General features: G+C 45.2%; 1 protein-coding gene across 1 annotated transcript; it reads left to right on the top strand.

The window, feature by feature from the left end:
• Positions 1 to 3,591: 3,591 nt before the first annotated feature.
• LOC129063664 (acidic mammalian chitinase-like) lies at positions 3,592 to 9,570 on the top strand. The gene is made up of 11 exons (XM_054564715.1): positions 3,592 to 3,658; positions 4,098 to 4,127; positions 5,158 to 5,359; positions 5,884 to 5,940; positions 6,038 to 6,203; positions 6,510 to 6,634; positions 6,814 to 6,937; positions 7,600 to 7,785; positions 8,204 to 8,323; positions 8,425 to 8,566; positions 9,180 to 9,570. Exons 1-11 carry the CDS (start codon positions 3,634 to 3,636, stop codon positions 9,467 to 9,469), a joined length of 1,467 nt encoding a protein of 488 aa, XP_054420690.1. The 5' UTR covers positions 3,592 to 3,633; the 3' UTR covers positions 9,470 to 9,570.
• Positions 9,571 to 16,419: the final 6,849 nt, after the last annotated feature.

The following is a 16,419-nucleotide window of genomic DNA, read 5'->3' as shown; positions in this document are numbered from 1 at the left end:
TATGTAATACACAATTTTGAAATTCTAAAATTGCATTTTGGAATATTTTAATCTGTGGGAAGAATCTTTTGATGGAGTTACTATTTTTTAGCTACTATTTTTAATTGGACACATTCATTGCTATATTAGATTAAGAGACTCAAGAGGCCTCCCATCTCGTAACTCAGAGGAACCATAGAGATCACTGCCTTGGTCGGTTTTGCCTTATAAAGACACTTGCTGAAGAGAGGTCCTCTGGATGGAGACAAAAAGATACCATCAGTGAAAACATTTGAGTTGAAATATTCAAACATTTTCATAGGAACAAACTGAAATTGAAAATACTCCCCATTCAGCAGAATATCTTCTCAGTATCTGCAGAGAGAGTTTTTCTCAACTAAAAATTTCCCGGCCTGCAAAGAAAAATCAATAGAAGGTATAAAGGGGCTGCCTTGCGTCCCTACAGTCGTGTGTTGAAATGCTACCCCCAGGGCCTTTAAAGAGGTAAGGAGGTCAAGCGAGGTTCATCTGGGCGGCCCTAATGCAACTGGGTTGCTGTCTTTTCAAGTAGAGGAGAGTAGGACATGGACAGAGAGATGACCATGTGACAACACATGGGGACGTGACCGTCTGCCAGCCACGGAGAGAGGCCTCAGAAGAAACTAACCCAGCAGACACCCCGATCTCAGACTTGCAGCTTCCAGAACAGCAAGGAAATACATTTCTGTTGTTTAAGCCACTCAGTCGGTGGCGTTGGTTACAGGCAGCCCGAGCAAACTGACACAGAAGTTATCTGCATTTTTGAAATGATTAACCATGAAAAGCAACATTGAAGAAGATTTCAGGCAATACTATGAAAAAAAAATTCCAGTGTTCAGAAGAATGCCAGAGATATGGCTAAGAAGCTAAAGTGTGTGAATATGTAGCAAGATTAATTACTTGGAATTTTAAATTTTGGATTACTATGCAGTTATATATTTTTGCTATTTAGAAAAACTTTTTTTGAAAATAATTTTAATAGAATTATTTGATAAGTTTGTTTGTATAGCCAAATAGCAATAAAAAATAAGTATATTGAAAATTACATGATTCCAATGCCCCTTTCACTTTCACACACGCCTGGGTTTGGATGATGAACTAAGCGAAGGGACTCGGAGGCATTGATCAGATGCCCCATTATGTACCGAATGTCCTCATAAGTCAGCAGAAAAGAAGTCCCCAGATGTGTGCCAAGTGCTGACCTAGCCATTTTGTAAGCTAATTACGAAATGAATACTTGGACTTAATTTCTCACGGATTTGACATATTTGGCACACATTTCACAGCCGTTACACCATCTCTGGCGCACGGTTTCCCTCTGTGGTCCCGGGGGCTTGCACTTCAGCCATTTGTACGTGTGGCTGGTGGCTGTCTTTGTCTCAGGAGTCTGCTGCACACACGAGTGGCTCCTTACCGCCTTGCCCTGGCTGTGCCGGGAAGGAAGCCGCGCTTGGTGTCCCCCCAGTCCTCGCTCCGAGGCCCTCCCTGCTGCTCTGTGTACATCACCCCCACTTACGGAGTGTTCCGGGGGCCCTCGCTAAACATCAACTTGCTGAATCAGCCTACAGATGCCCTGAGGTTGTCATGGTGATCATTCCCACTTTACTGGGAGGAGCCCGTCACAGAGAGGCGGAGAGGTGGCCTGAGGTCACGCAGCTTGGAAATGCACCTCAAAGCCCGAGGTGTGGCTCCCGTGTCCCCATCTTACCCCACGCCCTTGGCTCAGCCCCACCATGAGACACCCTTTCGTTCCCAGCCCAGGCTGGGAATTCCAAGAGCAAGCTTCTCCAAAAGGGTTTCCTTAATCTCTCCACCCTCCTCGGACCATTTCTTTGGAATCCTCAAATCCAGTTGCCTAACTGCGCACTCACACAGCTGGACTCCTTTCTGTTTGGTTCAAACAGTTACTCTGGACTAACTTATCCTGTAGCACTTCATTCACCAGATCATACTTTATTTATCTCTCTGCACAAGTGTCTTGTTTACTCATACAGCCCAGTACTCAACTCACATGCTACCTGATACAATGGAGTCACTCACTGGGTCGTCACTGAACAGGGGAATGAACACCAATGAAAGGTTTGATCCAAGAGCATTCCCGTGGTATTCACTCCAAGTGCAGGATTGTGGGAGACAGGAATTGTGCCTCTTTCCTTCCTTTCCTTTCAATTTGTGACTCACCCTTTACTAGAAAAACATTTTTTAAAAATTGCTTCCTACCTGGTTTCCCATATGCTATGGGAACACTCTCAGTGTGTACTTAAACATTTTTTTAAAGATTTTATTTATTTATTTTTAGACAGAGGGGAAGAGAGGGAGAAAGAGAGATGTGTGAGAGAAACACCGATCGCTGCCTCTTGCATGAGCCCCAACTGGGACCCGGCCCGCAACCCAGGCTGGTGCCCTGACCGGGAATCAAACCAGTGACCTTCTGGTTTGTAAATGACACCCAACCCACTGAACCACACCAGTCAGGGATGCTTAAGCATTTTTTAAACAAGAAAATAGATTAGCAACCTAGAGTATTTAGCCCATTTATATTTAATGGAATTACTGGTGTATTTAGGTTTAAATATATATATATATTTACATTGGTGCTGGCTTGTGACCTTTGACGGCGTAGGAGTGCAGGTGAGGGAAACTCTTGGGACAGATTATTTTGTTGAAGTTGCATTTCTGGGTGAGCTGGCGGAGGGAAGCCTCAGTAATGCCACCTGGCAGGCAGAGCACCAAGTTCAGGGTGAAATTTTTCTGGATGTCAATGTCTGAGTGAGGGTGGTCATTCTCCAATTGTTCACTCACAAAATTCAGATGCTACCGGTTAGGCAGGATGTCCTCCTTGGCTTAAATTTGGGCTTCAACATTCTCGAGGGTGTCACCAGGCTTAATTCAACCTCAAGGGCAGCGAGTTTGCCCATCAGGGCTTCATGAAGACCTGCATCTCTACATCTGCTGATCACCTGCCTCATCGAAGAGAAGGAGCTAAATCCTTTTTGACTCATGTTTTAAATTATTTCCTCTCCTATTTGGGGCAAAAAACAATCGTGAAAAGGGAAGCAAGGAAGGAAAACTTTCAGAGTGCAGACTAGTTTTCAGGCAAATAAATTCTAGCAAAGCATACATAGGAAGTTTGAGAATCTGGATATTTATGCTACTTAAAAGGATTGTTAAGTGTTCTAGCACCAGAAGCGAAGGCACAGAGGAAAGAGAGAGACAGAGTGAGAGCATGTTAACCTGTCTCTGGAAGGGACCATGGAAATCATTTGCTACGAATACCTGAGTGTGAAATAACCAATCACTTGCCATCCAAGCAGAGACAGTAGCCCTTGTACACAAGCCATGTTGAATTATGTGAGTTATTCCACAATGGAGCTTGTTAGTATGGTTTCTGGGCTTGAGTCCGATCTTCTCTTCTCGTAAAGAGAAATCAAGATAATTGAGTTCTCTTGTCAACAATGGGTCTTAAATGGCCTTCAGGTTTTGGAGCACTACCCCTGTCAACATTGACTTTAGAGGCAATCTCGATCCAGGAGAATCTGATGAGTCACGCAGGGGAGGGGTGGGAGGGGCTATAAAAGGCAGGTTGAACTAGGGAGTTATTACCACTGAGGCAAGATGACCAAGCTCACCCTCCTCACTGGTAAGGACCCACCGCCACTCTGTCCTGCGAACCACCCAGCCCGCCGCCCTCCAAGCCCCCAACTCCCACTCCTGTTTTTCTGCCCCTTTAAAACTTTCTTTTACCTTTGAACTCAACCAGATTGCCTGAGATCATTGCTTTGGGCAAAGCCCAGTTCCTCCCCTGGTCATAAGGTCCCCACAGCCCGGAAGCCCCTCTCCCTCGAGCCTCAAGACCAACGACACTTTAGTGGTCTTGTGAACGGAGTAGCAGGGAGGGGCTTTAGGAGAAACCCTGATGCTTTGTCAGCCTCAGTAGGTTGGGAGGCTACAGAGAGTGTTAAAAGTACTCAGAGAGTAAAACCCAGGAAGCCCTTCCTACTGCAAACAAACACGGCACTGGAGGCGGCCGCGTTTGCAGGTGCGTTCCTCCGGCTCACGACTCTCTCCGTTGCCTTAAGGTCTGCTCCTCGTGCTGACGGCTGAGGCAGGTATGCGTTCTCCTTGGGACGGCCCACCATTAACGTTCCTCTTTTCATCCTTTGGAAACTCAGCATGGCCCTCTGTCCTGCTACATAAAACAAAGGCTATTCATTTGTTATCTTAGAGAGTTCAAAGTTCCCTGACCAAGTTAAAGGACTGGGATCGCTGGCCTAAAAATCCCAAAGCCAAAACTGACTCGACGGTGATCTTACCAGTACATGATAACAAAAAGTAACACAGCGAGGCCTCTCCATGGTGCCTTCAGCTCCGTTAAAGCATTTTCAAATCGGTCACCTTCTGAGCGTTTAAAATAACTCTTCTCTAAGAGGAGGACAGAACATTACCACCCCGTCTCACAGGCCAGCGAGCTAAGGCAGCAATGACTCGTCCTGTGACATGTCCCAGGAAATACAGGGAGGCCACAGCAGAATCTAAACCTGAAATCAGGACTCAAATCCGAGTGGATGGTTCATTTCCCTCTGAGTGAAGTTATTACTTCCAGTAAAAAATTCCAGTTTGCAGTTGATATTACTTGGGGAGAGAGCTACAAGAGCTCAGCAAACAGTCATCCTTTCTGGGTTATAGTTTCCAAATGAGTGAAATGGGAATAGTGATAATGATACCTACCTCATAGGGTCTTGGTGACGTATATGAATGAATGAAAATAAATTGCCGAGAGCAATGCTCGGTACCTAGGTGCTGAGTGAGCATTAGCAATTGCTAGTATTAGCATGCAGAGGGAGCTAGAGTACATTTAAGTCAGAGTTTGCAGCTTTACGATTTCATTTCAGCAAAGGGCACTGATTTCTAAGGCTCTTTAATCCTCTTGAGGGACAGAGCTACCTCTGAGAGAGATCTTCAGCCCTGAATTATCTGCTAATTATGGGTTTGCTGCAACACACGAAGATTTCAAGCAGATCTCCTGTGTCCCTGTCCCCATGAGACTCAGTAGGGAAGTTATTTGTACGTTTGTGGTTTCTTACACAGCCAAGGATCTTGCTCTGTAACTGTGTCTCACCCTCTTCCTCCTGGTGTCAGGTTCTGCCTACCAGCTGACATGCTACTTCACCAACTGGGCCCAGTACCGGCCGGGCCTGGGGCGCTTCAAGCCCGAGGACGTCGATCCCTGCCTCTGTACTCACCTGATCTACGCCTTTGCGGGGATGAGAAACAACGAGATCACCACCATCGAGTGGAATGACCTGACCCTCTACCAGGCTTTCAACGACCTGAAAAACAAGTAAGGGCTGAAAGATCTGAAGTTTAACGCCTTTTAACCTTTGAGAATAGTTTGAACAAAACCTTCCACAGTGGCCTCCCGGGTGAAATTCCAAACAGGGCGACAAGCAGCACGCAGGTCCATTCTGAGCTTTCTTACAATGACTCTCGCTTAAGGACAGGGGTTGGCCACGGAGTCCAGCTCAGTTGCCGAGGGAAATTTAGAAGAGGCCAAGTGCTGTGGACTCAGATGAGAACAGTCTTCCACTGGGAAGCAACCCAAAGCTGTGCTGACGAAGCCCCCAGTGTCCTTGGTGTCCTCCCTGCGTGGGGAGCGACTGGAACAGCAGGCACGCCCTGAAAGCACCAGCCTTAGGCGCCCCTCCCTCTGCTCTCAGTTTAAGAAGAAAGGATGAGAAGGAAGAAATCAGCCTGAGAGGCTGAAGGAAATGTCTCCTGGACTCTCACTCATGAGAACAGCTAATGGTGAAATGATTTATCTTACTTCCATTTGTCCTGACACACATTTTGCTTCTTTTCCTCCAGGAACAGTCAACTGAAGACTCTCCTGGCTATCGGCGGCTGGAACTTTGGAACTGCCCCGTAAGTTTTTCAAGGTGACTTCCTACACCGACGTGACGACCAGACGTGGGGACCGCGACGGCGTGCCCTCACCCTGCCTTCTTGGGGTCTCCCTCAGCTTCACTGCCATGGTCTCCACTCCTGAGAACCGCCAGACTTTCATCACCTCGGTCATCAGATTCCTGCGGGAGCACGGGTTTGACGGGCTGGACTTGGACTGGGAGTACCCCGGCTCCCGGGGCAGCCCGCCTCAGGACAGGCATCTCTTCACCGTCCTGGTGCAGGTGGGGAGCGTTCCATGCCATTTTCTTTACGTTTAAATTTCATCATTAAATTCCAGTTTGCAGTCGATATTATTTTGTATTGGTTTCTGGAAAGCACACAAGCCATCTCCTATGACTGATGACTGAGGCTGTGCAGAAAGCCTAGCTCCCTGCGATCTCGGGGGGGAGATGGAGGGCTGGGATAGCCTATTCCAGTGAGAACGCTGAAGAGTGAGAGATGGAAAATGACTTAAATTTAATTCAAGGAGTAGTCATGAAAGTCAGCTTAGAGGTTAGACTCACAGACATTCTCCTATTCTTGCGTAGGAAATGCGTGAGGCCTTTGAGCAGGAGGCCAAGCAGGTCAACAAGCCCAGGCTGATGGTCACCGCCGCGGTAGCTGGTGGCATCGCCAACATCCAGGCTGGCTACGAGATCCCCCAGCTGTCCCAGTGAGTGATCCCTTGTCCCACAACCCCTCTGTGTGCCATGTGTGTAAGAGACGCTCATCCTTAGCCTGTCTTGCTGTTCAGGGGCCTTGTTGAGGAGGCTTTGGGAGTGATTTCTTTGCCTGCAGGGGCGAGGGAGGTGATCCTGAGAGATCACAGTAACTCCTTTACCTGGACTCCAGGTACCTGGACTACATCCATGTCATGACCTATGACCTCCATGGATCCTGGGAGAGCTACACAGGAGAAAACAGCCCCCTCTACAAATACCCAGCTGATACCGGCAGCAACGCCTACCTCAATGTGGTGAGTCCCTACATGGGCACATATACAGACCAGGGATGGTGTCATATCACGTGGGGATTTGGGGACAAGAGGCATCATAGATTTAGTCATGTTCTCCAATGGGAAATCACGCTACCCTCATGAATTAACTAGTTCCCATTTATAAAAAAAAAAAAAAAACCCAACCAAACAAACAAAAAACCTCACCAACTAATTAACACTAAACTGACAATTTTATTAGATAGGAAAGATTACTAACCAATGCTTTTTAAATAAAAGAAAATGAGGTCATTACTCATACTTCAATCAATTACACAATGCTTCTTCAATCTTTCCCCTCTTCCTGTTCCCTTTCGCCTTGTCTAATTTCTACTATTCCAGCCTTCGCACATGTGTGCCATATAGAATTTCCAACATTCACCAATCAATCATACCAGAAAAATCATGAAAAAAAGAAGTCCTCCACTCATATATTTTTGTTGAGAAAAGTCTATCTAAAGCTGACATATTGGCATATTATTGAAAGAAATCAGCTAGATAAAGACATACCACTTCCACAGAGGTATGGAGTGACACTCCAAACTACTGTATAAAGCAAGCACCACCAGACCAAAGATGCTAATAACTAAGTCTAAGCCATCGGCCTGGGGTGGGGGGCTCTTGCCAACCTGCTGCCATTGCAGGATTACATCATGAGCTACTGGAAGGACAACGGTGTCCCTGCAGAGAAGCTCATCGTTGGATTCCCAACCTACGGACACACCTTCCTCCTGAGCAACCCCTCCAACCATGGGATCGGGGCTCCTACCACCGGTCCCGGCCCCGCTGGGCCCTACACCAGGCAGTCTGGGTTCTGGGCCTACTATGAGGTATGCTCCGGGAACTCTTAGAGAGAAGGGGGAAAGTGGCTTTCTCTAGGCCGGGGATTTAAGACTGTAAATAATTCGACTCTTCTTGGCTCACTTAAGTCACTGGTTCATTTTAGGAGACAAGATGAGCACTCCTGTTGCATGCTAGCCTGGATTCCAAATGCAGAGAGAATAGGGGAAAAGCATATCATCGATGAGATTATATCAATGTATAGACACTTCTTAATGCCTGCAAGGCATTCTTTGATTTAAGAGCTTCTCCCAAATGGGACACAGAACCAAAATCCTGCATGAACTGAGAAATGTGCTGATAGAGCTCTAGGCCTTTCTTTCCAAGGAGCTTTCCTGTGTCTCTTCCCTACTCCCCTCCTCCACACCCTTTCTCCTCTTGCTGCACAGCTTCCTCATCTCCTCTTAGATCTGTACCTTCCTGAAGAATGGAGCTACTGAGGTGTGGGAGGCTTCTCAAGACGTCCCCTACGCTTACAAAGGCAATGAGTGGCTTGGCTATGACAACACCAAGAGCTTCAGAATCAAGGTAGACTGTGCTGCCCGTCGGTTTGTTCCGTCCTGCAGCCCTAGGGCCCCAAGTAGGCCTTGATGTCTGCACGTCATTGGATTTCTCCCTAATTACCACAGGCTGAGTGGCTGAAGAAGAACAACTTTGGAGGCGCCATGATCTGGGCCATCGACCTGGATGACTTCACGGGCACTTTCTGTAACGAGGGCAGATTCCCCCTGACCACCACCCTGAAGGAGGCCCTGGGCCTGCAGAATGCAAGTGAGTTGGGGGTGAGAAGGGACCCTAAGCCTCAACTTGAGAGAAATTTCAAAACCTCCTTGAAAGTCAGAGACCTGCTGTTCAAGTGATTTTATGAGTATTGCTCCATTCATATTTGGTGATGATTCAATAGCAGTGGGGAAAACAAATGGGGTTCTTCACCACACCTTTTATCCATTATTAATTTCACAAGCAAGGTTTTGAACATCTATTAAGCATTCAGAACTAAGCAGGGGATCTCGAATACAAAACTCACAACCTCTACTCTACAGAAGGCTGCAGTCTAATTAGAGAGATAGTGTTGGTGCAGTCACAAAGGTAAATAACAACCCAGAAGACATTCTATGCTTAAGTACCAGAAAAAGGATAAGAAACTTCCCTGTAAGTTCAGGACAGTCAGGCACCGAAGCATTGGGATGATCTAGGAAGGAGGAAAAAATGAACTATTCCTTAAAGGATGAACAGGGAGTTGATAAGCAGAGAAGAGAAGGAAGACTGAAACATGCAGAGTCATGGAAGGAGGAGCTAAGGACAAAATCCAGGATATTAATTCTCATACATCAGACACACTAACAAAAAGCAGGGGGCTCAAGATCTGGTTTCTTTCTTTTAGGTTGCAAAGCCCCAGCCCAGCCCATTGCTCCCATCACCGAGGCTCCCGGCACAGGTGGAGGCAGCGGCGGCAGTGGGAGCGGCAGCGGCGGGGGCGGCCGCGGCGGCAGCAGTGGCAGCTCAGGGGACAGCCCCAGTGGCAGCGGATTCTGTGCCAACAGGGCCAGCGGCCTGTACCCCGACCCCACTGACAGAAACGCCTTCTACAACTGCGCGAACGGACAGACCTTCCTTCAGCGCTGCCCGCCTGGCCTGGCCTTTGACGCCTCCTGTTCCTGCTGCAACTGGTGATATCATGGCCAGACATCGTGTCCGCTGCTCCAGCTCAGAAATTGTTGCACAATAAAGGGCGGAGCACTCCCCTGCAGCGGCTTCTGCTTCTTTTCTGGCAGGTCTTTGATATAATTAAGCCCAGTCTCCCAACAAAGTACAATACTGGAGCTCCGCCCGCCAGCCGCCAGCCGCATGGGTTCTATGGTGAGCACCCATAGCACGTACTGCTCTTTCCTGGGTGCTGAGTGGCAGGAGCAGAGGGATTCAGCATGTACTAGGGTGAGAATGGGAGCAGACAAGGATGTCAGACTCAGATAATAATGACCCATAAACAAACATGTCTCTCCACACTCCTCGAGAGCAGCGATTTTCAACTGCTGTGCCGCGAGAATTTTTAAAGCATGACGTAACTGACTATTCAGTCAGGGGCACTGACCTCTTTTACCTGAGATTGTCAACTTAAAAAATGACAATAGCCAACATGATGATAGCCATCCGGTGTGAATGAATAAAAATTATACCTATATTTTGTTAGATTGGCAAAAATATCATATGTGTATCTTGTGTGCCCCAGAATTTTAGTAATTAGTCTATGTGCCACGAGATGAAAAAGGTTGAAAACCAGGGCTTTAGAGAAACATTTCTAAATGTTCAAGGGGTGCAATAGTTATGAGTTGGAGGTAATTTATGTGTGAAAATAAGAGACAATGTAGGCTTGAGCAGGATTTGGGAGGATCAGGAGAAATGGTGAGGCAGAGGAAATGGGGTTTTCTGGGAAGGCGATATAAAGTGAGAGACCTGGCCTGTGTAAAAGTTTGGAGGTTGTAGGTCAACTTCTTGAACTAAATCTCCCCAAATTAAACTTTATGATTCAAAATCAACTTAATAATTGAAATAACTTTTAAAGACTGGAGGTTGTATTCACCCATCGATGGACACTTAGGTTGCTTCCAGACCTCGGTTATGGTAAATATCGCTGCTCTGTACACGGCGGTACAGGTAGCTCCCTGACACAGTGTTCTCGTTTCCTTTGGATGTATACCCAGAAGTGGGATTGTTGGATTATATAGCAGTTTTGTTTTTTAATTTTTTGGAGAACCTCTGTACTCTGTTCTGCAGTGGCTGCCCCAATTTATGTTTCCACCACAGTGCACAAGGGTTCCCTTTTCTCCACATCCTTGTCAATACTTGTTATTGTTTGTCTTCTTGGTGACAGCCATTCTAACAGGTGTGTGGTGACAGCTCATTGTGCTTCTGATTTGCATTGTCCTGATGGTTAGTGTTGTTGAGCATCTTTTCATGTACCTGTTGACTATTTGGATGTCTTCTTTGGAAAAATGTCTATTCAGTTCCTCCACCCATTTTTTTAAATTGGGTTATTATTTTTTTGTTACTGAGTTGTATGAATTCTTTATGTACTTTGGGTGTTAACCCCTTATCTCTTTTGCTGTACAGAATTTTATTTATTTTTTGCTGGTTAATTCCTCTGGCTAAGGCTTCCACTACTATGTTGCATACAAGTGGGAAAAGAGAGCATCTGTGCTTTATTACTGATCTCTGAGAAAAAGCTATCAGCGTTTCGCCATTGGACATGATAAACGGCCACACTTTTCATACATGGCCAGGGGTCTTTGTTTTTAATAACAAATTATAGTCTGGCTAATGTAAGCAGAAATGGAACTTTGTAAGAGGTATTTGTTAGCTCCCAGACTCTCTGGAAGGTCAAGATGGCTGAAAGCAAGGGCCACTCTTTACTTAGGAGTGGCTTGAGTTATGACACTACACAGCTCACCGTTTACAGCCAATGACTCAGGAGCTGATGCCACAGCTCAGCACTGCTGCCCTGGAAGGACAAGTCTTCCCCACTGCATGTGGCTGTCTCTCATGTCACTTAATGTAAAATCCAAGGCTCAAACGTGTGGGCAGAGCCTAGGTTCACTCCTGCTCCCTAGCAGTGAGTGAGACAGGAAATGTGAGTGTTCTGACTCTTACCTGGGAAGGTGGGAGTCATTAAGCAGAAATTATCAGTGTAGGGAGTATGCAAAGACAGTGGACGGCCACCGATGACAGACTATAGAGATACAAGAAGTGGAGTTGGTAAGTGTATTTCAGTGAACAGCACCCTTACTCTAGTGGACTTCAAGAAAATTCTCAGTCTAGCTAGTATAAAGTCCTCCCAAGAGAGAGAGCTCCTGGGGGGGTGGGTGCAGGTCTAGGAAGACAGAGATTCCTCGACACTTACAAGGTTTTGCACAAGTGAGCGTATCAGGCTGGATAAACCCAACAGGAGGAAACTATAGAGGATGAGCTGCTTTTCTAACTTTGTCCAAGTTTACCACCATAATCATCCCTCTAATAGTCAGGAATGTTCTGCTTACGTTGGGAGCTTTGACGATAAGAAACTTTATCAAGGTCCATGTCAATTTAATCCTTGTTACTTTTTACCCTCTTTCTTTGGTAACTTTTACCATTTCTCTTCATACTTGAAGTCTTGCACTTCCATTATTTTAACTCATTTTTAGTTTCATGTTTAAGTGTGGTTTTATTTTTTTTCTTCTGCTTGGTACTGAATGTTCACTTTCAATCTGAGGATGCATATCTTTTTAAAAAATTCTCAGCTTTTATTTCTTTTTTAAATTTAAATTTTAGTTTTGTTCAATATAACACCTGTACATAATTAAAGAGTCAAAAATACTATAGTTCCCTAGAAGGAACTATAATTCCCTGTAGTCAATTTCATCAACTATATGAGGTCTGTCCAGAAGGTATCCAGCCACATGATATGAAAAATAGAGACATTTATTGAAGAAAATACAAGATACAAGAAACACTGTACATAGGACAGTGATGTCTCAGTCCCCTTCAAAATAGGCACCTTGGGACTTCACATAGTTCTCCCAGTCGCTATCAGCTCCCCGTTGTATTTTCCTGAATCTCATCAATGGTCTGAAATCTCTTCCTCTTCAAAGATGATTTAGTTTTGGGAAAAGCCAGAAGTCACAGGACACCAAATCTAGGCTGTAGCAGGGCTGGGTCACCTGGGTGATTTGAGGTTTCACCAAAAAACTGCATGAGACGTGATGTGTGAGTGGGCAGGTTGTTGTGATGAAGCTGCCAATCACTAGTTGCCCATAGCTGTGACCTTCTGAGTCACCCGAATAGTTTCTATGGAGGAATGTTCAAGCTTAATGCAAAATTTGATGCATATTCATTGCTCTACTCATGTAGTCATTTTTTAATGTGACGGCCACACAGTACACATGCTCACTCAGCAGCATCTACTGCCCCAACTGATTAGCATAGTGAAGTCATCGTTGTTCACACACGTGCATTCCAGTCCCCTGTCCTTGGCTGCCAGGGTACATCGATGTCGCACAAACTGAGCGAACCATTCTCATTATATTACTAATGGCTGGACTTTTTCTTGACAGACCTCGTATTTCTTAATACCTATAAATATTATGTAACCATTAGCCATTTTATGTATAAGTGAAGAAATAGATAGCCAGGCAGAAATAATTTTGTAAATTATAGTAGAAATGTTTTTTCCAACAAAAATTGTATATTTAATTTTATTTGAGTTTAAGATAAGAAAACTAAAACAAAATAAGAGTGGGATAATTGCTGAATTTCACATACTTTTTTTCAAAAAAATGTATTGCAACTACTTATTGAGCATCTACTATATTCCAGGCATGAGCCTTATGTATGTGTCATACAGTAGTGAAGAAAACAGACAAAAATCCCTGTCCACATGGAGCTTACATTTTGAGCAAGGGGAGACAAATATTAAATAATAAATATATTGATGCATATACCATATTATATGTCGGATGCTGAAAAGTGTTATAAAAATTGTAAAGGAGAGCCCTGACTGGTGTGGCTTGGCTGGGCAGCATCCCGCAAAGCGAAAGGTCCCCGGTTGATTCCCAGTCAAGGCACGTACCTGGGTTGTGGATTTGGTCCCCTGCTGGAGCATGTGTGAGAGGCAGCAGATTGGTTTCTCTCTCACATCGATGTTTCTTTCCATCTCTTTCTTCCTCCCTTCCCCTCTCTCTAAAAATAAGTTAAAATCTTTTTTTAAATGTTTAAAAGTGCACGTTGCTTTTAAAAACATGTAAAGGAGAGTAGGGGGCCTGCAGGCTGATGGTGAGGAGTTGCAGTTTCAGGTGGGGTGGTCGTGTAGGCCGCTGACAAGAGGATCTGTGAGCAGAGCCAGTTCCTTCAGTGCATGACCTACGCACTCGGTTTCATGCTCTGTCGTTGACATCTTGCAATTCTTAATAATTTTTGAACATGAGGTCCTGCGCTCTCATTTTATTGTGGGCCCTCCAAGGACCTGAGCAAGGAGGTGGAGGAAGTGAAGATGTCCGCTGTCTGGGGGGCAGTGCTATCTTGTGGCTGCCTGGGGACAGTGTTGCCTGCAGAGGGAAAGCCCAGTGCAAGGTCCTAAGGAAGGAGAATTTCTGACGTATTAAAGGAACAATAGCAAGGAGGTTAGTCTGGCTGGAGAAAAGGGAGCAAGGACAGAGGAGTCATGGGGGATGTTAGAGGAGGTGGGGTCAGGAGAGAGCGGATTGGCAAACGTTCTCTGTAAAGGCCAGTGAGTAAATTGCCCTGGTCCATGTGGCTCAGTAGGTTGGAGCATTGTTCCATAACTGAAAGGTTGCAGGTTCGATTCCTGGTCAGGGCACATACCTAGGTTGCAGGTTTGATCCCTGGTTCAGGTGCAGGCACATGCGACCACTGGTCCAGACGCATGTGGGAGGCAACCAATCTATGCTTCTCTGTCACATTGATGTTTCTCTCTCTTCCTTCCTCTCTCTCTAAAAGCAATGAAAGGAATGTTCTTAGGTGAGACCAGTGAGTAAGTATTTCAGGCTTTGTGGGCCCTGTGGTCTGTGTTGTAACTGCTCACCCTGCTGGTGCAGTAGTGTGCAAGCAGCCAGAGACAGGGCATGAATGAATAAGCATGGCTGTGTTCCAATAAAATGTCATTTATGGACACTGATATTTGAATTTCATATAATGTTTATCTGTCTTGAAATGTGGCTGGTTTTTAACATTTTTCCCACCCATTTAAAAATGTAAAAATTGTTCTTCGCTCACAGGCCACTATACAAAAGCAAGCAGTAGGTTGGATTTGGCCCCCAGGCAGTGGCTGGCTGACCCTGGGTTTTAGGCCTTGTAAGATTTCTGCTTTTACTGCAAAAGAAACAGGAGCCTTTGAAAGTTTCTAAGTGGACAAATAATTTGATTTGGTTTCTATTGCAATGATCCTGGAGAGAGATGATGGCTCAGAATAGGGCAGCCGACATACAGGTGATCAGAAGTGATTGAATTTAGGCTGTATTTTTAAGATTTATTATTATTTTTTTTTATCTAGCCCAAATTTCTTTGTGAGTTGTATGTAGCATATGGAGGGGGCGGGGAGGAGCCAAGGATAGTTCTGACATTTTGGCCTGAGAGACTGCAGATACAGAGTTGCCATCAACTGAAATGAGGAAGGATGAAGGGAGAGAGGTCCTGGAAGGAAGGGGTGAGTTCATTTTGGACGTGTCGAATTTAAGATTTCTATAGGATTTCTAAGGGAGTGGTTGAGTAGGCATTTGGGCATAAAATTTTGGGAGATAATTGGTATGAGGTTGGTGTTTAAAGTCAATAGATTGGATAGATCATTATGGGTGTGAATATGGATAGGGAAGGAAAGAATTCAAGGACTGAGCCCTGGGTATTCCAACATTCAGAAGCTGGAGATAAGAGTAGGACTAAGAGACTTGGGGCTAGAAGAGTCTTCCTGGAGTGCTGTGGCCCATTCCCTTTAAAGATTGTTATGGCAGTCACGGCAACTAGTTCCCCAAATTCCTGAGGATCTAGATTGATGAAAAGACGCTGGGTGTTCAAGATCTCCCAACCTAGTATTCCATGGTTGTTATTAATGACTTTGGAGGAAGTTGCTCAATGGAGGACTGAGGGGAGTTTGAATCAGCATCTCTGATGAAATTATCATTTGACAACTCCGATTGGTTGAATGTGAAATGTTTTTTTCTTTTATCAGGGCTTAGGCAAACAGGATCAAACAACTAGTCCACTTCTCTGACTCTCTTTCTGTGATTGGCAAGGTCAGTTCAAGACAGTATAGGTTAGTAGGATGTTAAGGTGCTACATATCCCAGTTAAATGGTGCAAAGGAGACAAAAGACTTAGAACCATGTGACTTACGTCATTAGCTCCCACAACACATGAAGAAGATAGCCCCAGGTGGGGTCAATTGACGACCCAACAGAACTGATGGACTCCTACTGACTTTCCAACTTGGAACTTTATGTGATTATGGGTCAGATAAAGGGTTCAAATATCATGAAATTGATGATGGTTCCTATCGTTGTTTATTTATCCTTAATACTGGCTTGTGGGTGCCCTCCCAGGGGCTGCCAAAGAGATGGGTGCAATTGAACTGATCACTTAGTGAGTAAAACAGAGGCAAGATTAGGGAACAGAATATTCAGAACACATGATGATGGTAAGGAATAAAAATCATACCCCATTTCTATACGATTGCAAGTAGAATGGTTGATCAAATGGGGTAGCACCGGGGGTTTGGCAGTCAGCCATTCCCTGGCACCTCCTGACTTGATGATTTGGAGGTATCATTAGCTTTATAGCTGGAGATAACCTCCACACATGTCAAGTGAGAACTGAAGAGGGAATTCTATTTTTTAATTCCTGTTATGGACAGAATTGTGTCCCCCAAAAGCCATATGTTGAAGCCCTAACCCCACTGTGACTATGTTGGAGATAGGATCTTTAAGGAGGTAATTAAGGTTAAATAAGGTTACAGGGATGAAACCCTGATCCAATAGAACTGGTGTCCTTATAAAAGAGGAAGAGATACCAGATCTGCCTCTCTCCCCCCACCCTAACCCATGTAAGAAGACAGCCAAAATGCGGCTGTCTACAAACTGGAAA

Source organism: Pteronotus mesoamericanus, unplaced genomic scaffold (genome assembly GCF_021234165.1).
Source record: "Pteronotus mesoamericanus isolate MK-2021 breed Mesoamerican mustached bat unplaced genomic scaffold, CSHL_Meso_final scaffold_99, whole genome shotgun sequence".
NCBI lineage: Eukaryota > Metazoa > Chordata > Mammalia > Chiroptera > Mormoopidae > Pteronotus > Pteronotus mesoamericanus.
Note: the sequence above shows the minus strand (reverse complement) of the source record. Positions and strands in the feature narration are given on the sequence as shown.

Excerpts from the sequence above, each read along its gene's own strand:
- LOC129063664 (XM_054564715.1), top strand. The coding sequence starts at position 3,634 with ATGACCAAGCTCACCCTCCTCACTG. Across the intron at positions 5,941-6,037 it reads TGGAACTTTGGAACTGCCCC|CTTCACTGCCATGGTCTCCA; the intron begins GTAAGTTTTTCA and ends GGTCTCCCTCAG. Across the intron at positions 6,635-6,813 it reads GAGATCCCCCAGCTGTCCCA|GTACCTGGACTACATCCATG; the intron begins GTGAGTGATCCC and ends CCTGGACTCCAG.